Source organism: Mustelus asterias, chromosome 8 (assembly GCF_964213995.1).
Source record: "Mustelus asterias chromosome 8, sMusAst1.hap1.1, whole genome shotgun sequence".
NCBI lineage: Eukaryota > Metazoa > Chordata > Chondrichthyes > Carcharhiniformes > Triakidae > Mustelus > Mustelus asterias.
This window is the reverse complement of record NC_135808.1, coordinates 88,127,486-88,153,682: the sequence shown is the minus strand read 5'-3', so window position 1 is coordinate 88,153,682 and position 26,197 is coordinate 88,127,486. Positions and strand designations below refer to the sequence as shown.

General features: G+C 42.0%; 1 protein-coding gene across 1 annotated transcript in view; it reads right to left on the bottom strand.

Annotated features, from left to right (window-relative positions):
- Window positions 1-26,197, bottom strand: part of LOC144497761 (uncharacterized) — a 141,760-nt gene that overhangs the window by 25,219 nt on the left and 90,344 nt on the right. The window contains exons 7-9 of the mRNA XM_078219200.1: window positions 25,764-25,838; window positions 10,393-10,537; window positions 1,515-1,587 (exon numbers count right to left, since the gene is read on the bottom strand). Of these exons, the coding sequence (XP_078075326.1) occupies window positions 1,515-1,587; window positions 10,393-10,537; window positions 25,764-25,838 (293 nt within the window). The remainder of the gene's footprint in view (window positions 1-1,514; window positions 1,588-10,392; window positions 10,538-25,763; window positions 25,839-26,197) is intronic.

Below are 26,197 nucleotides of genomic sequence, written 5' to 3'. Positions count from 1 at the left end.
AGGTCTGGCCCTCCCTCCCCCACAGGCCTTCTCTATGCAGCCAAGATTGCCCCCTTCCTGACACCCCCAGGATAACCTACCCTCCCCAGGACTCCTGATACTTGCGTGAATTGCCGTTTCTAGGACTTAGGCCAGGATTTACCGTTTCCATTCTTGTTGGGCAGGTTCAGCGATGGGAGCGGAAAATATTACGAGAAGGTCAAAGTTGCATTTCACGATGATGTAAAAGCAAGAAGTGATTGTCCCCTCCCCAACTCAGTGACGGGACATGTTTAAAGTCAGGGACTTAATTGTAATCAATTAACATAGAAATGTCAGGTCTATATGCCTACAGCAAAAAACCCAACCAAGGTGGTATGATGCCAGAACGTCGTAAAGCATGACTGGTCCCAGAAGGCGAGCACCTCGTGAACAGTACTTCCGAGGAGCTTGGAAGTGCGTGCATCGCTCAGGGGGTAGATCGTGCCAGGGTCATGTCAGAGTAGGCCAGCTTGTTGCCAGGAGTCACAGGGGGTGTCTGGGGAGGCAAGCTTGGATCACCTAGGTGAAGATGGTTTCTTGGTTTGCTAGCTATGCAGCAGCCTTTTAAAATGGCGGCCAAATCTTTGAGATGCTGATTTGATGGTGGAATAGGTGAATCAGAGGCCGGTTGCCAGTGATACGAAATGGAACCCATAATTGCAATCTCCTTTCCCCCCCCCAAGTCCCAGACTATATAGCAGAAATGGGCACCATGCCATCAGTGGCCTCAGCGCCGATTTTCTTGCCCGACATCGGCCTTTGCTCATATCAGAGAAAGTCTCACCCTCCGCCTCAGGCACGGTGCTGCAATACCTCTTCTGGCCACTCAACTCTCTGCCTGGATGGGCTGGAGAGCTGTCAGCCAATTTGATTGGCCGACAACTCTCCAAGGCAGAACTTCCATCCATTTGCAGATGGAAGTCCCACTTGCTGCCAATCAGAGCTCAATTGAGCATGAAATGGATGTGTTGCCTGCCAACTCTGACAATGACCGGTGCCACGTGCTCGCCATCCTGAAAATTCAGGCGATGGTTCTGGCTCTGCTTTCATGGAAGTAGGAATCAAATCTGAAGAATTGAGGAACACATTATCCATTTACATTATTGATGTTGCAAAAAGACCTGAAATATTGGGGTCAAGCCATTTCCAGTGCGCAGAGATTTTATCCAATGGTCCATTCTTCATACATCAGTTTAAGCAGCAAGAATTAACAAGATTGAAAGTGTTGGGAATATTCAGCAGGTCCAGCAGCATCTGTGGGAGGGAAATACTGTTAACATTACGAGTGGAATATGACACTTCTTTAGGAAAGAGGTATATTCGACTCAAAATGTTAACTTTGTTTGTTTCTCCACACTTGTGAGTATATCTAGCATCTTCTGTTTTTATTTCCCATTTCACAGCATCTGCAGTATTTTGTTTTTATTTGAGCATCAGTAAGACATTTGTCCACTGGGTATCACAGCAGATTGATCCTTTCATCATCTACTTACCCTCCAATTGCATTGGGTAAAACGTTAAGTTGATTGTCATCCACCTTCAATGTTGTAAGTTTTTTTAATATTCCTTGTGGACAAAAGAGATAACAATTCAGTAGCACAAAACCGGCAAATTCTTAAGTATTGAGTAAATGCTAAACTGTCCTTTCTACTAAATGCACAATTGATTTTGTCCATATACATACATGCAAATAATACATATATACACATATATATATATATATCCATGTACATTTGCACACAAATATAAAATATATCCTAAATAAAGTGGACCAATATGTACTGTTCTCACATTACTGTCTGCCGTGCATCACAACTGTCATGCATCCAAATCTATTTATTCTTTTACTATCCGATTGCACTCCATTCGAAGTGAAGGTTCAGGTCACAATTCAAATAAAATAGCAATTCATTTTATTTCCACTAATACAGTGAAGTACATGTGTGCTCAATGTATATTTTTCTAGTGCATTCCCTTTATGCATGTATATGATATCTACCTTTTATTCCCTAAACAGAGGTCTGTCTCAGTAATTCCTCAGTAAGAAAACAACATGATGGCTGATTGCTGTCTATCAATGCATGCCTCTTGGGAAGGAAGTCATACAGTGCTGGATCAAGAGATAGCCCTATCATTACTGCCGACACAACTAACATTGTAATGGCATATTTGTATTCCTGTGAGATGGGACATGATGCAGGACTTGGCTGTCAACCTAAGCAACATTACCAGTGCATTGTGGCTGAATGGGCATGAATTCTGGGCAGGGGGCCATAGAGGATGGGTGAGGGCATATCTTGGAAAATGGGCAAGAGGGGTGTTGGGTTGCTTGGGGGACATAATTCAACATAAGAGGCATGAGAGGCCATAAGGGTTGGTTTGGAGGGGGCATAGCTTAGCATGGGGGCCACGAGAGGCCATGGCATGGGTAAGTGGTTGTGAGGTGGCAAGGATAGGGCACAGGGAGTGCGTGGGAGGTGAGAGGGTGTGAGAGGTAAGAGCTGGAGGGCCTTTTGTTTTTATCATAACAGGGACCAAGTTCCACAACACCTTAGTGGGCCTCTGCATCCAGCAGCCCCTGCTGCCTCCAAACATTTTCCCAGGTTGGCTGGCCCAACTGCAGCCCACACCTGCCCACTACACCCCCACAATGAAAGTTCCGTCCTTGCAGTGTCATGACAATGGGTTACAGCCCCAAATTACTTATGGACATATTTAAACCGGCTGAGACTATAAAGCAACCACTTGCTGGAATTCCTATGTGGATAACACTAGACCAACTATTCAAGAAAATATGCAATATCACACCTTTTTCGGACTGAGACACTTCAAAAAAAGAGATGCAATGCAAAAAAACTTGACTGTAATCATCTCCTGTAGAGATAATGGAAACTGATTACTCTCTTAGCAGAAATCATCTCTTAGGAGTTATGTCCCAGACTGTGGACATGATGTGAGTTGAAAGAAAGCAGTTTCTGGGTAAAATACATATTTTTTGTTTCCCCCTTTGTTAAGATACCAGAGCAGAAACCCTAAGATATATAATGAAGTCTGACTAGACACCAACAATTTGCTATTTTGACATTAATGTGAGGATATGATGTTTCACTCCAGGCACAATTCTACTGACAAACTAGGGAGCTTTAATCAAAACAAATTTTATTTAAAAACACAATTTAACTATAACAAATTAATTAGATTAACATTTAACAATCAAATAATACTTAAACACGACATGTGCTCACCTATCCCTATGAATTTCAATTCAAGCAATATTCCTCTACAGATTTAACCCTCCCTCTTTAAACTTAGTCAGCAAAACACAGGCCCACCTGCTTGTACTTAGTTTGTCAATTTTGGAGCTTTCAGAATAGCTCTAGAGAGAGAGACATGTCTTGCTTCTTTCAGAACCAGGCAGTAACTGCTTGTTTTAAAAATGAAAGAGAAACTGTTTTCCCTGCAAGCTTAGTTCCTCCCATTAAGCACATAATTCTGTCCCTATCAATCAACCTAATCAAAACTCCACTCTGAAACCTCAGGGGAAAACTACGTAAACGCAAAGGTATTAGCTCAGCTTAAAACAAAACATTCATGTACTTATCCTATTCTCCCAGCGACCAATTTAAAAGATTTCTTAGACAAATCAACACTTTGAAAAACAGAACTTAATTCTAAACATACAAGATATACATATATTTCTTAAAGGCACAATATCATCACTTCCTTCCAGGAATGCACAGGAAAAGGGATTAAAAGTCAACTGCAACCTTGGTCTCTGTGTGCTAGGCCGACATTTTCTAGTCCTACTGTGCTAGTGTGTGCTGTGAAGGTCACAGCAAAAGAGCTAGGCACCCCTGTGCAAGCAGGTAAAAAAAGCCTCTCTCTCTCTGATTGCTGGAAGCAAGGTACAGTCAAAAAGAAAACAGGACAACTCATTTCAGTTAACCTGCAGAACAAAGAAGATCCAAACCAACTACTCACCTGCTGAAGTCAGCAACCTGGAATCACCCAACTTAACAGCCGCAACATTTCACCATATATATTGCTCAAGGCAAAGAACAATTCACATATCTTTTATGTTTGGATTCACTTCTCATTTCAAATCTGTGTATGAATGTTGCGTTTTATCATTTTTCTTCTCATATTTTAAATAAACTCGCTCTTTCTTTAAGTCAAGAAAGCCTGGTTAAATTGGCTCCTTTTAAAACATAAATACATTTTGACTAGGACAAAGGATTTTTAAAAAATTAACCTTGTTGTGACCAACTGAAGTGGGTAAAATTAAGAATGGGTGCCAGTTCATCGCTCCTCAACTGGGAGCATAACAATTTGGGGATATCTTGTACAGACTGGTCTTAACAGCAGGGTCTTTATTCCAAAGGTGGGAGGGGGAGGGGTGTTTGGAATTTTCCTGACTCATGCTGCCTATCTTGAGGATGAAAATCCAACCCTGTGTCTCAAAAAGCCTAGCTGTACAAGTCCATGCATAAGCTAATGTTGGAAGAATGCATGATGAGCTTAACTTGTAAGATTTATATGGCATTACAAATATATTCTTTTGCTGCAATAAAGTGGTCCCTGCCACAAAAAAGATGTGAAGGTGCGTGTATCAAAGAACTGAAAGATTGCCTGTGTGCCTTATTGTCTCAATGAGGCAGCACTAAAGCAAGAGTGAAAAACAATGCGTAGCAGCCCTGCAAATACTGCAAAAGCATCTCAGAATCTCTACATAGAAAAATGATACTAAACCAACAGATGGCACTGTTTTAATAAGTTTTTTCTTTCAGTTTGTGTACCTCCCAACCAATTTATATTCACAGTTAGAATCAAAGAATGCTTACAGCAGAGAAGAATGCCATTCTGTCATGTTTGTGCTGGTTCTCTGCAAGAAAATTTGCAGAGTGCCACTCACCTATCTTTTTCTCGTAACTTTACATTTTTGTTCCTTTTCAGATTATGATCGAATTCTCTTTTTGAAAGCAATGATCGAATCTGTCTTCAACACAGTTTCAGACAATTGATTCCAGATCCGAATCATTCACTGGGTAAAAAGGATTTTCTTTTTGCCTAAATTGGTGGTCTCTTTTTTTAAATTTGTTCATGCGAAGTGGGTGTAGCTGGCTGGGCCAGTATTCATTGCGCATCCCTGAAGACATTTAAAAGTCATGTGGATCTGGAGACACATGTAGGCCTGATCAGGTAAGGACAACAGAGATCCTTTCCTAAAGGGAATGAGTGAACCAGATAGGTTTTTACGACAGTTGACAGTGGTTTTATGGTCATCATTAGACTTTTAATTCCAGATTTTTATTGAATTCAATTTCACCATCTAGCATGATGGTATTGAAACCTGGGTCCCCAGTGTATTACCTTGGATTTCAATACCACTACACCACTGCCTCCCCTTACTCTCAATCCTTCCTACAATGGGAACAGTTTCTCTTTATTTACTCTGTACAGACCTCTCATGATTTTGAATACCTCTATCAAATCTTCTCTCAGCCTTTCTTCTCTAGGGAAAACAATGCCAAGTTCTCCAATGTATTTAGATAATTGAAGTTCTTTATCCCTGGAATTATTCTTATGAATCTGTTCTTCGCTAATGCCTTCACATCCTTACTAAGGTGTGGGGCCCAGAACTGGATGCAATACTCCATTTGAGACCAAATCAGTGTTTTATATAGGTTCATCATAACTTCCTAGCTTCGGTACTCTATGTCCCTATTTATAAAGCCCAGGATTCCGTATGCTTTTTTAACTGCACTCTCAACCAGCCCTCACAACTTCAATAATTTGATCACAGATACCCCCTTTTGCACACCATTTAAAATTGCACCCTTCATTTTATATAGCCTCTCCCCATTATTCCTACCAAAATAAACCACTTCACACTTCTCCATTCCTCCAGTCTGTCCCTTTCTCCAGCCTGGTTATGTCCTTTTAATGTTCCATATTTTCATCCTTACAGTTCACAAAAGTTCCATGTTTCGAGTCATCTGTAAATTTGGAAATTATGCTCTGCACATAAAAACCTAGATCACTGACTTTTATCAAGAAAAAGTCATAACACTGATCCTGGGGAATCCAAAATAAGCCTTTCCTCAGTCAGTAAAACAACTGTTCACTACTGCTTTGAGTTACCTATCAATCACCAACTCCGTTTGTTATTGTCCCTTTTATTCCATAAGCTCTAACTTTACTCACAAGTCTGTTGTACTTGTCTCTATCAACTACTTTTGGAAATCCATGTACACCACATCAACTGCATTAACCTCATCTATCTCATCAAAAAACTCCAACACATTAATGACACACAATTTGTGCTTAACAAATCTGTGATTGCTTTCCATAATTAACCTGGATTTTCCCAAATGACTATTAATTTTGTCCTAATTATCATTTCCAAAAACTTTTCCACCACCAAGATTAAACTTCTGCCTCTAGTTACTGAGCTTATCCTTTCACCTCATTCTGAACCATTTACAATTCTCCAGTCCTCTGGCATCATTGCTGTATCTAAAATGGATTGGAAAATTATGGCCAAACATCCACAATTTCCATTCTCACTTTTCTCAGTATCCTAGGATACATCTCATCTGACCCTGGTGACTATCAACTGTAAGTACAACCAGGATTATGAATTTTAAGCCAATCAAGTATCTCAACTACCTCCTCTTTCACCATGACTTGAGCAGCTTCTACATCCTTGGTAAAGATAAGTGCAAAGTACTTAAGTACTTAGTACCTCAGCCTTGCCCCCCTGCCTTCATCCATAAATCCCTTTTTAGGTCCACAAAAGTCAAATCCTCCTTTTTCTAACCTTCTATATATTTTAGAAGACTTTTGGGTCAACTTTAAAGTTAGCTTCCAGTCTCTTCCTATACTCCCACTTTATTTTTTTAATTGTTATTTCAACTCCCTTCTGTGCTTTCTATATTCAACCTAGTTCTCAATTGTATTACCCACCTGAAATCTGTCAAATATACCCTTTGTTTGCTTCATTTTGCTCTCTATTTTTTTCTTTATTCATTCATGGGATGTGGGCATAGCTAGCTGGACCAGCAATTGTTGCCTATCCCTAATTTCCCTTGAACTTAGTGGCTTGCTGGGCTCTTTCAGAGGGCATTTAAGAATTAATCACTTTGCTGTAGTTCTGGAGTCACATGTAGGCCAGACCAGGTAAGGATGGCAGATTCCCTTCCCTAAAAGGCATTAGTGAACCGGATGAGTTTTTATGACAATCAACAATCATTTCATGATCATCACTAGTCTTTTAATTCCAGATAGAGATCCCCTCTTTTTTGTCATCCAGGCAGCTCTGGATTTGTTTGCCCTACCTTTCCCTCTTGTGGAAATGTATCTTGGCCAAACGATCTCCTTAATAAAGGCAGCTCATTGTTCAGTTACAGTCTTGCCCACCAATCTTTGATTCAAATTGATCTGGACCAGGTCAGTTTTCACTCCATTGAAGTTTGCCTTCCTGAAATTAATCATTCTTACTCTGGATTTCTTCTTATCCTTTTTCATAACCAGCCTAAACCTTATGAGTCAATGATCACTTCTCCATAAATGTTCCCCTCCTGATACTGATCTAATTTTCAAAACCCAGGACCAGCTATGCTTTCTTTCATTTTGGACTCGAAGTATACTGATGTAGAAAATTCTCCTGAACATGCTTTAGGAATTCTTGCCTCTCTCTACACCATATTAATATCGCGGTCCATATTACAATAATTAAAGCCCCTCATTATAACGACTCTATAATTTACTTGCTCATTTGTTCCTCTACACCATTCCCACTAGTTGATGGTTTATAGAACACACTATACTGGGCCTGGAGTCACGTGTAGGCCAGACCAGGTCAGGATGACAAATTTTCTCCTATAAAAGACATTACCAGATGGGTTTTTACAACAATCAACAATGGTTTCATGGTCATCATTAGATTTTTATGGCAGAATTTTCCCGTCCCGCCAACCACGGGAATTGTAGCGGGTGGGACACGGATCATGTAAAGTTCCATTGACCTCAGGCGGGATTTTCCAACCTTGGAGCGAGCGCGGATAGTGGCTTGCTGGGCCATTTCAGAGGGCATTTAAGAGTCAACCATTTTGCTGTGGGTCTGGACTCTGTCATCCAGGCAACTTTGGATTTGTTTGCCCTAATTTTCCCTCTTGTGGAAACATATCTTGGCAACTTTATTGTTTCTTTGTTCAAACCAAATAGATTTTGTCCTTAAACCCATCTGGGACATCCTCTCTTTCCAGCACTATAATGTTCTCATTAATAAATAGTGCTACACTTCTCTGCTTCTATCTTCACTGAACATCTTATATCCAGGAATATTTAATTCCCAGTCCTGCCCTTCTTTGAGCCTCTTATAGCCTCCTCCTCCTCTTTCAGCCACCGTGTAGTAAGAGGGTGTTGGCCATAATTGACTTCCATTGGATTGGTCTCTGTTATAGATACAACATCATATTTCCACATGGTCATCTATGACTGTAACTCAACAACCGTATTTATCACACTCTAAACGTTCACATACATGCATAGTTACCCTAATTTATTACATTCCGCCTTATTCAAACCCCACCTAATACCCTACTATTTCCTACTCTAGTGCTGTTTGTCTCTCCCAATTCTCTGTGCAGCATAGTGTTCCTCTCCAATATTACTCTGGTTCTCACACCCCTGCCAAGTTAGTTTAAACCTTCTCCATCTTCTTGGATGAGGTGCTTTCACAGCATGTGGTCTGTGCACCTCCGAAAAAAATCACACCACTGTGACAAATTGCTAAAATTATCCTGATTGCCTGCTTATTCATCTTAATTGTCTGCCTTCCGCTTCTTAGAAGGAGGGCATCGTACCCAAGAAACTGCCTCCAGAAAAATCATGCAGGGGCGGCAACAGGCTGGCTAACCAGCATGACATCTGCATGAAATGTTTAATATGACTGCCTTTAAATTTTCGTCCATGGGCAAATTCAGTCCATTGCCTTCAAGTTAATTGACAATGAGTTGGTTTCACAGATGAATCCCGACCACAAGACCCAGGAGTAGACGTCTGCCATTCAGCCCATCAAGTGTGCTCTGCCATTCAATGAGACCATGACTGATCTAATATAAAATCCGGAACTCCACTTATAAAAGGAGTATTAACGGCCAGCATTCCATTTGCCTTCCCTACTACCTGCTGAACTTGCATGCTAGCTTTTTGGAATTAATGCACGAGGACCACCACATCTCTCTGTGCTGCAGCTTTCTGCAGCCTTTCTCCATTTAAATAATGTAACTCTCTCCCTACCTGATGTTTTGCAGTTTCCACAGGTCAATGACTCTGAGCGCAAGTTCCCCAAGCCACAAACACTTACTGCAGACACGTTTACCCTGGATCACAATATTATTCAGGTGCTCTCATATGGTTACATTCTCCACTCAATTGCCACATAAATACAAATGGAACTCTGACTGATTTTCCCCTCCCTAATAGAGTGGTGTGTGGCCAGCTCCACTGGTACCCCACTTGAAGTTTACTGACCCATGTGCATTTATCTACTGAGCCATTAGGAGAACTTCAAATATAGTTTTAGTGCGCTCTTTGGACTGTATTAAATGCAGGCAATGGGGTCTCACTTGCCAGTTGCAGAGCCCTGTGTCGCCTTCTTTGGGGAAGGTACACCAAATTAAGTTTCTCTCAGGCACTTAAGTGGCCAGGGTAGACCGTTCCTGGTATCAAGGACCTGGGGCAGTAAACCTACCACTCCTCCTAAACACCCTGACAGTTGCCAAACAGAGGATGACAGCTGTCCATTGCAGCACGACCAACAGGGAGCGACCTAGGATCTCTCTTGTTGGTGGGTGTGTGCATGCCTTTTAGTCGGCCTTCCTCATCCCCCACATCCCAACCCCAAACCAGATATGGTTTGTTTTTCACGCTCCCTGAATGGCAACTGTGCCACCTGCTACTGGTTCATGAAAGGCAGTGGTATGAAGCCCTTGTGGAGGCATTAATTGATCACTTAAGGGACTCAATTAGCAGCATTGTAGGAAGGCCTTCCTGACTGATTAAATGCCCCCACACTTCCAAACACACCTCGGGAGGGAATTAAATTCCGCCCTTTAATTCAGCTAGGTTGCACTATTAAAAATGGATACTTGTGGTCATTCATGATTCCTTTTGTCATAATTGGAATACTTAAAGTTTTACATTAGTGCATTATGAATAATTCTAAAAGAAAGCATAAATTTTTAAAAATGTACATTGTACCTATGAGTCATTCTCCTTTCCACCTCATTTTTTTTAAGGAAAACGGTCATGGACTCAAAACTTGTACTGATTGAAATGAATACAGAATGGTAACATTGTTCTTACCTATGGAGTCGGGCAGCTGTTGCAGCATATTGGATGAAAGCAGGAGGTCCTCTAGGCCTTCGCATCCAGAAATATCTGACTCAATGGTTTCTATTCTGTTCTTTGACATATCCAAATATGTCAGATGTTTCAACTTTGCTAGAGGCTGAGAAATGCAAAGAAAAATGTTTCATATCCATTTTAAAATTATTTTTCATTTTACTTTCCCGACCGTGAAGGCCATGGATTTGCTAAATTCTGACATTCGGTATGTCAACCAAATGCCAGTGTTTAACTATGCACATAGATGGTAAGTGTCAAAATGTTACACTCGATCCCACTCATGCATGTCTATATACTGGCATGTCCGAGACATGACAGTGTATAGTGATGAGCAGCAGGCACTCTGGGTGAGCTATTTGTGCTCCTAGCTCAAAGACACTGAGGCTATTTGTAGAATTCTTGTTGTTATTTTGCTTTACTTTGGCTTATCCTAAATTCTGCTGCCTGTTTCCTATCTGGCATCAAATTCCACTCACACATCATCCCTGTTCTTGCTAATCACTCAACGCCTCACTTAAAAAAAACCCCCTCTCAGTTCAGAATACTGGGACTAATTATACTGTTCTTTGGACTGTCCTTCGCAAAACTATCACCAACCTGGGATTATTTCTGGGAGCTGCTGAATTGGTTGTTCAATAATTGTGCTTTCCCTAGCCCACTGCCAATTGTATATTAATTGGGGGTCGGTTGTGTTCTGAGGAAGGGTATTAATGGGGCCCACCTGTCCCTCCTCAGCTACTGTGCTGTACATTTATAAGGCTAAAAGTGTGATTGTTGGTATTTGATGAGTTATGCCAGATGTAATGATGCACTTTTGTAGACTTGTGAACACGAAAAGGATTTATTAATTAAGAATTGTACAGCAGCTTCCTAGCTCCCTACATGTCTCCTGCCTAAGAGGACTTGGGGTGATTCCCACTCAGAGTCCCAATTGGTCCCCCAAGCCAGATAACCCCTACTCTGTTGCATTGCTCTTAAAGGGACAATCACCACAAATCATCACATGTCTCTGCAAATAAAAGCTTGGAAAAGTATATAGGTTAGATTCCAGTGTTCTGTCCTTCACTGCCAAGCTAACGCCCAGTGAGCCAATTATTTTCAAGATTCCCTCTGCCCTAGCACCTTTCATTAGATTCTATCCTATCTCCCCTCCTGTCTGAGCTCCTCTTATTCATTAGACCCACATTCTGCTCCTTCGATTGTATTGCCACTAATTTTTGACCAACCCACTTCGCTTCCTGGCTTCCATATTAGCTGATAATGGTACCTGTTGTCTCTCCTCAGCTATTGTCGCCCTCTCCTTCGAATCCTTGGCCCCTCCAGACATGCAAACTACCTCTCCATCTTCTACCTCTTCACCAAATTAAGTCCTTAAAAGTGTTGTTGTCTCCCAAATCCATGCCCATTTTTCCTGGAACACTATGTTTGAATCCCTCCAATCGGGGGCAGGATTTTCCAGCTGTGCTCGTCCAAGGCCGGAAATTCCAACCCCGAGATTAAAGGATCTTTGCATGGTCTGCCCCCGCCCGCTATGATTCTCATGGCAGGCAGGACAGGAAAATTCTGCTTCAGGTGTCTGCTCCTGCTACAGTACTGAAACAGCTCTTACCTAAATCACAAATGACATGGCAAAAGTGAAACTATCCCTCCTCATATTTCTCAACCTGTCAATAGTCTTCGACACAGTTGACCGCACCATCGTCCTCCAACCCTTCTTCACTGTCGTCAGCTGGGTGGAACTGCTCTGATTACATTCTTATCTGTCCAATAGCAGACAGTGAATTACTTGCAATGACTTCTCATCCTGTTGCTAAACTGGTACCTCTGTTGCTCCCAAGGATCTATCATTGGCTCCTTCCTATTTCTCATCTACCTGACATCTGAAAAAACAGGGTAGTATTTAATGGCGGCTACTGGGGTTTTGCCCACTAGTTGGAAAACCAGCAAGGGCCCTATATTGCTTCTTTTCAGAATGGCCCCTAATTTGGTAAGCCTATCAGATTTCTTGCTATTTCCCTCTGTAACATTGCATTGCTTCACCTCTGTCTCAGCTCACCTTTTGTTGAAACCTTCATCGATGCCTTTGTTATCTCGAGACATGACTAATTCAACAATGCCATGGCGAGCTTCCCACATTCTATCCTCCCTGAACTTGGGGGTCATCAAAAGTTCTGCTGCCTGTGGACTGTGCAACAAGTCTCATTCACCCATTAGTCCTGTACCAATTAACCTACTTTGGTGCCTGCTTTAATCAGTACCTTGATTTTAAAATTTCCATCCTCATTTTCAAATCACTCCATGGCCTTTCTCTATAATCAATTACAAACTGATGAAATCTCTGCACTCCTCCAATTCTGACCTCAGAGGAGGCCATTCAGTCCTTCAAGCCTAATTCACCATTCATTTTGATCATAGCTGATCATCGAATTCAATATCCTGACCACCCCCCTTCACTTCCATGTCCCTTATTTCCTTTTGCCCCAAGAACCATATCTAATTTCTTCTTCGAATCAGACAACGTTTTGGCCTCAACTGGTGAATTCCACACATTCACCTCTGGGTGAAGAAATTTCTCCTCACCTCAGTTCTAAAAGGTTTATCCCTTATCTTCAAACTATGATCCCTAGTTCTGAACTCCCCCACCATTGGGAACATTTTTTCTGAATCTACCCTGTCTAACCCTGTTAGAATTTTATAAGTTTCTATGAGATCCCTTCTCACTCTTCTAAACTCCAGTAGATATAATCCTAACCGACTTAGTCCATCCTCATCTGACAGACCTGCCATCCCAGGAATCAGCCTGGTAAACCTTGTGAAGACTGAAGCAAAGTACAAATTTCATTCCTCAGCCATTTCTTTATTCCCCATTATGAATTCTCCCATTTCTGACTGTAAGGGATCTACACTCATTTTTGTCAAAGTTTTTCTCTTTACATATCTACAGAAACTTTTAGTCAGTTTTTATGTTCCCCACTAGCTTACTTTCATACTCTTTTTTTCCCTTCTTAATCAATCGCTTGATCTTCCTTTGCTGAATTTTAAATTTCTCCCAATCCTCAGGCTTATTGTTTTTTCTTGTCAATTTGTATGCTTCTTCCTTGAATCCGATACTAGCTCTAATTTCCCTTATAAGCCATGATTTGGCCACAATTCCCTTACCACTCTTGTGCTAAACAGGAATAAACAACTGGTCAGCACGGTGGCACAGTGGTTAGTGCTGCTGCCTCACAGCTCCAGGGACCTGGGTTTGATACCCAGCTTGGGTCACTGTATGTGCTGAGTTTGCACATTCTCCCCGTATCTGCGTGAGTTTCCTCCAGGTGCTCTGGTTTCCTCCCACAGTCCAAAGATGTGCGGGCGAGGTTGATTGGCCATGCTAAATTGTCTCTTCGTGTCCTGAGATGCGTAGGTTAGAAGGATGAGCGGGGTAGATATGTGGGGTGATGGAGATAGGGCCTGGGTGGGACTGTTGTCGGTGCAGACTCGATGGGCCAAATGGCCTACTTCTGCATTGTAGGGATTCTATGATTCTATTCTCTGGGCCCTATTTTCCATTTTGATTCTAAGTGCTGGGGGGACTTGAAATTGGGAGTGTTTTAGATCCGACTTTTAGAGCAGTTCTCAGGCGCCCCCATATGCACTCTGCCTGAAAAAATATCAGCAATTCCGAATCACGCTGCAGAAGCCTGTGGGTGGGGTTTAACTTGCCCAAAATCCTGCAGCTCCGATTGGCGCCTCCAACTGCACATGTGAAGAGAAAAAAATGATAGAACGTGGCTCCCCTGCTACATCCCTCCCGGGCCGGATAATGCCTCCCCCTGGACCCCACAGACATTGCCCCAGCCCCACAACATTACTGACCCCCTTATCTCCCCACCCCCTCCGCCACCCAGACAGATCGTGGGCCTCTCCCCGCCCCCCCTTCCCCCGACCTCCACCAATCTCAGGCAGAGTGGCAGCGGACCCACCCCTTCCCCCTCACTGATCTCAGGCAGAATGGCAGCAGACCCCCACCTTCCTCCCTCACTGACTTCAGGATGATTCGGGATCTGAAGCAGAGAGCCGTCAGATGCTTGGCACTTACCTCCTCACTTACTGAAGCCCCCGAATCAGACTTTTGTAAAGCATGTCTGTTTCGCACCCATTCTGGATGGGCGAACGTGGTGGTAAAAGGGGGAGTGCCGGTAAGATTGGGTGTGCAGCCCATTAAATGCATGCAAATGCATTTAAATGGCCATCACGGCCATTTCGGGCGCAGACCCGATCGCAGCCATTTTCAGGCCTTGGTAAAGAGGGAACCGGCGTGGAGGTGGGCGCGGATCACGCTACTCGCTTCACGCCTGACTTGAAAAAGGTTTTGCGCTAACTTGATGATAAAATCGGGACCCATGATTCCATGAACTTCTGGAGTTCACCTATTCGTTCTTTAACTGCCTGCCATTGCTTGTCCACTGTCTTTCCTTTCAGTAATGTTTCCCAGTCCATCATGGCCAATTCATGCCTCATAACATCATAGTTACCTTTATTGAGATTCAGGACCCCGGTCTCAGAATCAACTACGTCATTATCCACCTTGACAAAGAATTCTACCATATTATGGTCACTCTTCCCCAAGTGTTCTCTCACAATTAGATTGCTAATTAATCCTTTCTCATTGCACAACACCCAGTCCAATTTGGCCTACTCCCTTGTTGGTTCCTCAACCTATTGCTCCAGAAAACCATCCCATAGGCACTCCAGAAATTCCTCCTCTATTGTATTGTGACTAATTTGACACTCCCAATCTATATGCAGATGAAAGACGCCCATAACCACAGATGTTCCTTTAACACATGCATCTCTGATTTCCTTTCTAACGCTTTTCCCAACATTACCACTATGACATGGTATGGCCAGAAGTGCAGGTATTCATCCTACGTATCCTGCTGTTTCTACTCTGACCAGCACGTGGCATAGGTAGTAATCCTGAAATCACTATCTTTGAGGTCCTACTTTTCAGCTTGCTTCCTAGCTCCCTATATTCTGCTTATAGGACCTCATCCTTTTTTTTAACCACCCTCATCAATGTTTTTTGCCCCTTGTTGGTTCTTAACTTGACCCATACAGATTCCACATCATCTATGCTAATATCTTTCCTCAATATTGTATCAATATCATCTTTAATCAGCAATGCAACTCCACACCTTTTCCTTTCCATCTGTCCTTCCTAAACACTGAATGGCTCTCAGTGTTTAATTCCCATCCATGCTCACCTTGGAGCCATGTCTCTGTAATGCCAACCATATCATATCCCTTTACATCTATCTGTGCAACTAATTCATCCATTTTATTTAGAATGCTCCGAGCATTCAGGAACAAAACCTTAAGGTGGGCACTTCTAACATTTATTTTCCTTTTGCTACTAGTTTTTACTCTGTCCTTATCTGATTCTGACCCATGATTTCTCTGCCTATCACTTTCCCTATTCTCCTTACAGTCTTTTCCTCTGGTTCTTAATTCCTCCTGTTCTGAATCCTTGCAAAGGTTCCCATCCCCCTGCCATATTAGTTTAAACCCTCCCCAACACTTTAGCAAGCCCCCCCTCCCCCCCCACAACCAAAGGACATCAGTCCCGATCCTGCCCAGGTGTAACCCATCCAGTTTGTATAGGTCCGACCTCCCCCAGAACCGGTCCCAATGCCCGAGGAGTCTGAAACCCTCCCCCTCACACCATCTTTTCAGCCACGTATTCATCCTATGTATCCTGCTGTTTCTACACTGACCAGGATGTGGAGATGCCGGCGTTGGACTGGGGTGGGCACAGTAAGAAGTCTCACAATACCAGATTAAAGTCCAACAGGTTTATTTGGTGATACCAAATAAACCTGTTGGACTTTAATCTGGTGTTATGAGACTTCTTACTGTACTCTGACCAGCATTGAGGTCCTACATTTCAGCTTGCCTTCTAGCTCCCTATATTCTGCTTTTAGGACCTAATCCCTTTTTTTACGTATGTCATTTGTACCAATGTGTACTACAACCACTGGCAGTTCTCCCTCCCCCTTCAGAATGTTCTGTAGCCGCTCCGAGGCTTCTTTGACCCATGATACCAATTGCTCTACTATTGACTGGGTCTTCAACAGTCAAGACCCTAATCTCTGGAATTCCATCCCTCTTTCTTTCATTAAGATGTTCCTTCAAACCTACTTCTTTGACCAAGCATTTGGCCATCTACCCTCCTATCTCCTTATGCAGTTCATTGTCAAATTTTGTTTGACAATGCTCCCCCACTTTGCGTTGTTTTACTACATTAAAGAGACTATATAAATACAGGTGTTGTATACCACAACCTTGAATTGTATCCACTAAGCCCGGTTATGAGCTCAAGTTGGACAGCACAAGCTTCTTACTGCACAAAATAGGTCAGGCTTTAGAGCACAGTGCAGATTAGTTTAGCAGCAGATTGGTTTAGCAGCTTGGGACACTGAGACCTGCTGGAAATTCCAAAAAAGTGGGACTGGCCCAAGAGCAGTTGAATGCAGCAGCTGAGTGCAACAAATATATTCAAGTTTTATTTCGATTTTTTAAAGTAAAATTCAATATTCTTTGGTCTAATTGACCAAGAGGAGGCTATGATATCAGTATACTGCACTTTTCAATACATTTTAAGTTCCATATCTTAGGACTGAGGAATGCATTCTTTTGTGGGGTTTTTTTGTGCTTGTCAAAGTGAATATTTCTTTTTTTCCAGATAGATCACCCTTGCCAGTTTTGATTCCAAATGCTATCATCAAGCATTCCCGGAACTGGTATAGTAAGGCTGGATGAAAAGTCAAACCTCCTTTGGTCTTAAACATTGTTTGATCAAAGCACTTCTGGCCATACCATTATAGCATTTTCATTCTGTGCAGCTGTTATCCTTGAGCTTTCTCACAATGAGATTACTAATTTAGCTTTAATTCAAACTGAATTAAGGGATTTTTTTCTGCTGCAGGATGAACTTCAGTTGCAACTGGGTTGAAAAGGTTCAGACTAATTTTGGGAGGAACACTCATTGCCAGCAGAAAGAGGAGAGATTTTCTACTCATGAAATTAAACTGGATTTAAGCCAAATTCCAGGTGCAAAAGAACAATGCTCTAATCACTGAGCTAACTCAGTGTCCCTTTGGTCAAATATTTAATCATTTTTTCTTTAAGCAATTACAGGATAGTTTCAATGAAATACGACAGACATTCATCTGCACTGAATGTCCTAAGTGATTTCAGCACCTCTATTCACCAGCAGAAATATGCTGCGCAAATGTGAGCAAGGGAGAGAAGCTAATAAGAAATATTTGACTTTTGGGAAAATTAGTTTGCAAATGAAATGTAAAACATTTTTACTGTTATGTAAATGAAATAAAATTAGCTGTACATTTTGGAATGGGAATTCATAAACAGAAGTTGTAGATATTTCATTTCCAATGTAATGACAGAAATACAATTAACAATAAAAATGTAAATGCATATTAAAGGAATGCTGTCTGTTATGAAAAGTTTTAATCCATTCTGTTACAAGCATTGGTGTGATGATCCTTACTCATGTTGAATAGGATCACTCCTTCCCTCCCAATACTTTTAGTATGACAACTATGATACATGACTTTTTGCCTCATTTTCAAAAATAAATGCAAAATATTATTAATCTTTTCAATGATTAAGAATGAATTATTAAATAATGCTGCAGAAACAGACAGAATTCCAAAGGCATTTCAGCAAAATATCCAGATTTAGGTTTTTGAAGGGATTGTGAAAACAGCATGGAATTTTGTTTGTGCTTGATGATAGCAGTTATATTAAAATTGACTGCAGAATTCATAAATGTATGAGAGGGAGATTTTGTATGTCGTGTCACAAAATAAGTGAGACTGAAGTGCAGTGGGCTTTGCATATAGCACTTTAACTGAAAATACAGAAAAGAAAGACTTGCATAATATAGTGTCTTTCATGACCACTGAAAGTCTGAAACCATTTTACAGTCAATGAAGTGGTTTCGGAGTATTGCTGAAAAAAGAGACAATGCTATCAAATCTTTTCATCTTGCATTTGTCAAGACAGACTCAAGAATGTCAAATTTCAAAGAAAGCAACAATTTATACTGCATGAGAAATGAATGCTGATTGTTTGGCAAGTTGACACTGATTGGTCAAGTGTTGCTGTGGAATGCACCAGGGAACTATTATCTCCTACATTTTTGTTTAATTCAAAAAAGGGATAAAGCCTTTTTCTGCTTGCAGATGACAGGTCTCTGTACATGAATATAAGTATCTTCCAGCAAGGATAAGTGAACCACATATCGATTGATAATCTTAAATTGGCTGTCGGCATAACTGTAAGCACATTTAGAATTGTTCAGCAAGTGCTGTCCAATTGTGGAATCACATCTAACATGAGACAATATTCTGAGTTTTGCATCATGGACTGGTTGAGTGTGGTCAGTACTCTGCCTATTGTGAACAGCTGAAGGGTCGTGCTGTTATTGATACGATCCACCAGTCATTGGGATGTATGGCCTACAAACCTGGCATTGCACCAGCACTGAAATTTATATAGCACATTATTCATTTGTGTGGGAGGCAAAACATTTTTTGGTTTGACAGCAGCCACCTGTTAAAGGATAATACCATGAGTAGTCCATACATGTCAATGGATAAGTGGTTCACTTGGGCTTGTGGAAGCTACATATATTCAAAAACAGGGATCTGGCTTCTGCAGGCAAAAGGAACATGTGTAGGCATTGCACCTTTTGTTAATTAAACAAAAGCATGGGGGACAACATTTCCCTGCTGCATTCTCCATGGCAATGCATTGGACTTACCAACCAATCTTTTTTTTTCATGCAGTATAAATGTTGCTCCCTTTTAAATTTTGTATTCTTCTGTCTGTCCTGATGAGTACAAGACAAAAAGCTTCAACAGCATGTCTCCTTTTTCAGCAAGTTTCAAGTTCTGTACCACCAAGTGACTATTGGCTTTTGGATTGTAGTTACTGATGCAATGTAGGAAATGTGGTCGCCAATTTATGCATGGCAAATGCCAACTTGGCAGAATTTCTCTAAATTAATTAAAGTGAATTCCTGTCCCATATTCCATGTGCCATTCAGAGCTCTTTTCTGGGAGACTGGGAATGACCAATTGCACTGTGGGAAAAGGTACGGTCACTTAAAGATAAAAGGGCACATACATGAGAATATAAAACTAAAGGCTGTATTGATTAAGGTAATTTTTAAAAAGCTTTTATAAAGACTGTGAATTATGTAAATTTGAAAAGATCTTTATAATGATTAGAGAGGCTAAAGGTCAATGTCAGACAAAATATATACTAAGGCAGGATTGTGCTCAAATGACAAGTTAGTACACAAACTGGCTTAAGGGTAAAAAGATGGGTGTAGAACATAGAACATTACAGTGCAGTACAGGCCCTTCGGCCCTCGATGTTGCGCCGACCAGTGGAACCAATCTAAAGCCCCTCTAATCGACACTATTCCAATATCATCCATATGTTTGTCCAATAACCATTTGAATGCTCTTAATGTTGACGAGTCCACTCCTGCTGCAGGCAGGGCATTCCACGCCCTTACTACTCTCTGAGTAAACAACCTACCTCTAACATCTGTCTTATATCTCTCACCCCTCAATTTAAAGCTGTGTCCCCTCGTGCTAGCTATCACCATCCGAGGAAAAAGGCTCTCACCATCCACCCTATCCAATCCTCTGATCATCTTGTATGCCTCTATCAAGTCACCTCCCAACTTTCTTCTCTCTAACGAAAACAACCTCAAGCCCCTCAGCCTTTCCTCATATGATCTTCCCACCATACCAGGCAACATCCCAGTAAATCTCCTCTGCACCCTCTCCAACACTTCCACATCTTTCCTATAATACGGCGACCAGAACTGTACGCAATACTCCAAATGCGGCCGCACCAGAGTTTTGTGCAGTTGCAACATGACCTCCTGGCTCCGAAACTCAATCCCTCTACCAATAAAAGCTAACACACCATACACCTTCTTAACAACCCTATCAACCTGGGTGCCAACTTTCAGGGATCTATGCACATGGACACCCAGATCCCTCTGTTCATCCACACTACCAAGCACCTTACCATTAGCCCAGTACTCTGTATTCCTGTTACTCCTTCCAAAGTGAATCACCTCACACTTTTCTGCATTAAACTCCATTTGCCACCTCTCAGCCCAGCTCTGCAGCTTATCTATGTCCCTCTGTAACCTGCCACTTCCCCCCGCACTGTCTACAACTCCACCGACTTTAGTATCATCCGCAAATTTACTAATCTATCCTTCCACGCCCTCATCCAGGTCATTAATAAAAATGACAAACACCAGTGGCCCAAAACAGATCCTTGCGGTACACCACTAGTAACTGAACTCCAGGATGAATATTTCCCATCAACCACAACCCTCTGTTTTCTTACAGCTAGCCAATTCCTGATCCAAACCACGAAATCACCCTCAATCCCATGTGTCCGTATTTTCTGCAAAAGCTTACCATGGGGAACCTTATCAAACACTTTGCTGAAATCCATATACACCACATCAACCGCTTTACCCTCATCCACCTCTTTGGTCACCTTCTCAAAGAACTCAATAAGGTGTGATGCTACATGAGCTGAGTCTAAGAAGAATTGCCATGTTCAGAATTCCAGTGCATGTTTCCCAGGAAACAGTACTGTAATACCTCCATAACCATGATAAAAGTCCCCCTTCTCCTCGCTTTCCACCCGGCCAGCCTCTGCATTCAAATGATCACACTCCACCATTTCTGCCAACTGCAGCATGATGCCTTCGTGAAACACATTTTCCCCTCACCACCCCATCAGCATTCTGTAGAGACTGTTCCCTCTGTGACATCTTGTTTCACTGCTCCATTACCCCCAACTCCTCATCTCCTTCCACAGCACCTTCCTCAAATGATACAACATTTCACTTGCACCTCCTTCACATTGGTCCACTCTATTTGTTGCTCCCAATGTGGTCTCCTCTACTTTGGGGAGACTAAACGCAGACTGGATGACCGCTTTGCGGAACAGCTACACTCAGTCCATAAATATGATCCCAACATTCCTGTCGCTTGCCATTTCAACTCAGCATCTTGCTCTCATGTCCCCATGTTCATCCTTGGCTTGCTGCAATGCTGCAATGAAGCGAACGCAAAGAAGAGGAGCAACACTTTATCTTCTGATTTGGAACATTACAGCCTTCTGGACTCAAAAGAGACTTATTAGTCTTATATAAGAGACTTATTACACATCTGATGCTGGCCCTTGGGGAAATACATCAGTGTGCTGACAACCGTACTCCTAGTCAATAATAGAGGAGATTAAATAGATGGGTATGCTCATCAATGCATCAGACACTTGTTCACTAGATTTGTGAACAGTGGCTTGACTTATTATTGAGATGACCCTTAGACAGTAAGAATTCTCACAACACTAGGTTAAAGTCCAACAGGTTTGTTTGGAATCACGAGCTTTCGAAGTGCTGCTCCTTGAAATGTTCCGAAAGCACGTGATTCCAAATTAACCTGTTGGACTTTAATCTGGTGTTGTGAGACTTCTTACTGTGCCCACCCCAGTGCATCGCCAGCACCTCCGCCTCACCCTTAGGCAGGAAGGAAGGCAAAAACATTGCCCCTACTGTAACTCCAATCCTATGGAGCAGGCTGGATGCAGATGTCTTTCCAACAGATCTGTAAATGATTTCATGTTGATCTTGTGAGGAAATAGCGAGTTTAACTAATTTATAATTGTAATGTGTGTGTTAGGAAGAAGGTATAAATTATGTTTATTTTTGTGTTTCTGTACTTGTGAGCGAAGAAAGGTTTATAACTTCAGTTTAGCTTCATGCTAAAAAATGGTGCCTGCAAGTCTGTGGGTCTGTTTAGATGCCTGCATTGTAATGAAGCTTATGCAACCTCAAAAGAAAAGTGAGTTAAAAAAAGCCTAAGCTTTCGCCACCAGAGACCCACAATGAAACGGGTAACTATGGGCCGGTTAGCTTAACTTCTGTAGTGGGGAAAATGCTTGAATCTATCATCAAGGAAGAAATAGTAAGTCATCTGGATAGAAATTGTCCCATTGGGAAGACGCAGCATGGGTTCATGAAAGGCAGGTCATGTTTAACTAATTTACTGGAATTCCTTAAGGATATTATGAGCGCGGTGGACAACGGGGAACTGGTGGATGTGGTGTATCTGGATTTCCAGAAGGCATTCAACAAGGTGCCGCATAAAAGACTGCTCCATAAGATAACGGTGCATGCTGTTATGGGCAATGTATTAGCATGGATAGAGGATTGGTTAACTAACAGAAAGCAAAGAGTGGGGGTAAATGGGTGTTTTCTGGTTGGCGATCAGTGACTAGTGGTGTGCCTCGGGGATCAGAATTGGGACTGCAATTGTTTACAATTTACATTGATGAATTGGAGTTGGGCACCAAGTATAGTGTGTCAAAGTTTGCAGATGACACTAAGATGAGTGGTGGAGCAAAGTGTGCAGAGGACACTGAAAGTCTGCAAAGGGATATAGATAGTCTAAGTGAGTGGGCAAAGGTCTGGCAGATGGAGTACAATGCTGGTAAATGTGAGGTCATCCATTTTGATAGGAATAACAGCAAAATGGACTATTATTTAAATGGTAAAATATTGCAGCATGCTGCTGTGCAGAGGGACCTGGGTGTCCTTGTGCATGAATCACAAAAAAGTTGGTTTGCAGGTGCCATAGGTAATTAAGAAGGCAAATGGAATTTTGCCTTCATTGCTAGAGGAATGGAGTTTAAAAACGGTGAGGTTATGTTGCAGCTGTATAAGGCACTAGTGAGACCACACCTGGAATACTGTGTATAGTTTTGGTCTCCTTACTTGAGAAAGGATATACTGACACTGGAGGGGGTACAGATGAGATTTACTAGGTTGATTCCGGAGTTGAGAAGGTTGGCTTATGAGGAGAGACTGAGTAGACTGGGGCTATACTTATTGAAATTTAGAAGAATGAAGGGAGATCTCATAGAAACATACAAAATTATGAAGGGAATACATAAGATAGAAGCAGGGAGGTTGTTTCCACTGGCGGGTGAAACTAGAACTAGGGGACATAGCCTCAAAATAAGGGGGAGCAGATTTAGGACTGAGTTGAGGAGGAACTTCTTCACACAAAGGGTTGTGAATCTGTGGAATTCCCTGCCCAGTGAAGCAGTTAAGGCTACCTTGTTGAATGTTTTTAAGGCAACGATAGATAGATTTTTGAACAATAAAGGAATTAAGGGTTATGGTGAGCAGATGGATAAGTGAGTCCACAAAAAGATCAGCCATGATCTTATTGAATGGCGAAGCAGACTCGAGGAGCCAGATGGCCTCCCCCTACTCCTAGTTCTTATATTATGTTTTTATGAAAAGCAGAAGCACTTGAGTTTCAGTTTTGAACTAAGCAATCCAGAGGCAAGGAGCATTTTACAGGCACTGCCAGAATAGGCAAGACAATACAGAAGTATAGAAAGCCAGCCCCAAAAGCTAAAGAACAGAAAGTCCTGGAAACCAGGGAATGGAGCACAAGAGAGTTCCAGTAGGTTATAGGAAAAAAGATCCAAATCTAGTAAAAAGATTCTGTTTAGTGAAGTCAAAGGCAGAGAGAGAGAGACTCCCAATTAAAGATAGGGCTGCAAGTTGAAGATCTAGCTTGGACATCAGCTTGCACAAAGGCAGATATCTGTGGTGATTTAAAGGTCAGTGACACTTTAATACATTAGTGGTGTTTTGTTGGCATCTCTTTGTATCTGGGAGATTGCATGGAACTTTGAATGAATTGGCAATCCAGGACAGAGGATCCACCACCGACACTCAGTAGCAGCAGTGTGTACTATCTACAAGATGCACTACAGCAATTCACCAAAGATCCTTAGACAGCACCTTCCAAACCCACGACCACTTCCACCTAGAAGGACAGGGGCAGCAGATGAATGGGAACACCACCACCTGCAAGTTCCCCTCCAAACCACTCACCATATCGCCGTTCTTTCACAGTCGCTGGGTCAAAATCCTGGATTCCCTCCCTAATGGCATTGTGGGTCAACCCACAGAACATGGACTGCAGCGATTCAAGAAGGTAGCTCACCACCACCTTCTCAAGGGCAACTAGGGATGGGCAATAAATGCTGGCCAGACAACATTGCCCATGTCCCATGAATGAGTAAAAAACAAATGGATGCTTGGTGAAGGGATCCTAGAGAAAACATTGTTTCGGAGAAGATTCCAAGGCATGTTCTTCAAGAGCAGAGGTTAGAAGCCCTCATGCGGAAGACAGAGTTCCAGTGAGACCATTTGGCTCACAGTGTGACTAGCATTGGGGGGGAATTGATGAGAAATCCTCAGAAATTGTATTGAGTGGCATCTGTAACATGATTTCAGAATGTGGTGTATCTGACCACAATTAACCAGTTGGTTTACGAGACTGTGTACTTACTGAGGACATTAGAGTATAAGATATATTTTGTAACTTGTGTTATCCTTACAATTGGGTATATATCTGTAGAGGTATAGCTGGGGTGAAAGAGTAGTGTATTATAATTAATCTTTCCTTGTCTAATAAATGTTTTATTCTTTTGTTACAAGTTCATTGGCAGTATCGTGACCCTGTTCATCTATGTATCTAAACAAAAAATAAAAGTCGGATATATTGAGCTAGGCTCCATCCTGGATTCTGACTTGTCCAATAGTAACATCAGATGGGATCATAACAATCTGGAAGTTGGGGCTGGATTTGCCCCTCACAAATAGGGACAGAATAGAAAGGAGATGGTCTGCCCCCTTTGTTCCCAACTCTGACAATTTTTCCAAGGACTTGGGGAGAGCGTCAAAGTGAAGTCATTCACCCAGTTCATCTTCTAACCTCCCGAGATGTTCATGGGGTCAGACAGCTATTTGGAGTTCTCTGAAGCTGACCAGTTGCAACCTGACAGAAACAGGGACGGCAACGCTCAAATAATTTTATTTAATACAAAAAAATAAGTTTGGAAAAAAATTATTGAGCAGCAATAAAATCTTTGTAACCAAACTTTTCCCTACCCTATCCTGAGTCCAGCCCTCCCTTTGCCCCGTACATTTGGAAGATTGAAGTTGCTCTAATTTTTGTTTTAACAACGTACACAGATAGCAGCCTGATTCCAAACCTCCCATGTATTAGCACTTCTCCTAAGCTTTCCCCATTCCCCCAAGCTGTTTTCCCCAAATAAACAAAAGTATATACAAATTAAGTGTTCACCCTAGAAGATGACAGAATACTGGCACTGTAAGTTCTTACCCCAGGTAATGTCTGTATTGAGTTATTGTCCATCCACAGTTCCTTCAGGCTCTGTAACTGTTCCAGGACTTCAGGCTAAAGGAACAGAAAGCTATGTAAAGCCATCAGTCCATTTACACTGAGATAAGAATTTAAATTGAATACAGTTATATGACATACTGACCTCATTACAACATAATAAAGAGAATTTCATTTCAAAATGATTAAGATGCTTCTTGCTTTGCAAACATGCTACTGAATGCAGGATATGATCATGCTGCACGATTAAATTAGAGTTAAAATGCACCCTCCAGTTCCCCCAAAACCAACATACTTTTCTGCCATAATTTTACTGGCATCCTCACCCAAGGCTCGTAAGATCCAGCCCAAGGCCAATGGAGAATGCCGTTCTGCGAGCTGCGCCCGCCCCAATTCCGGGGCAGGCGTGCCGATAA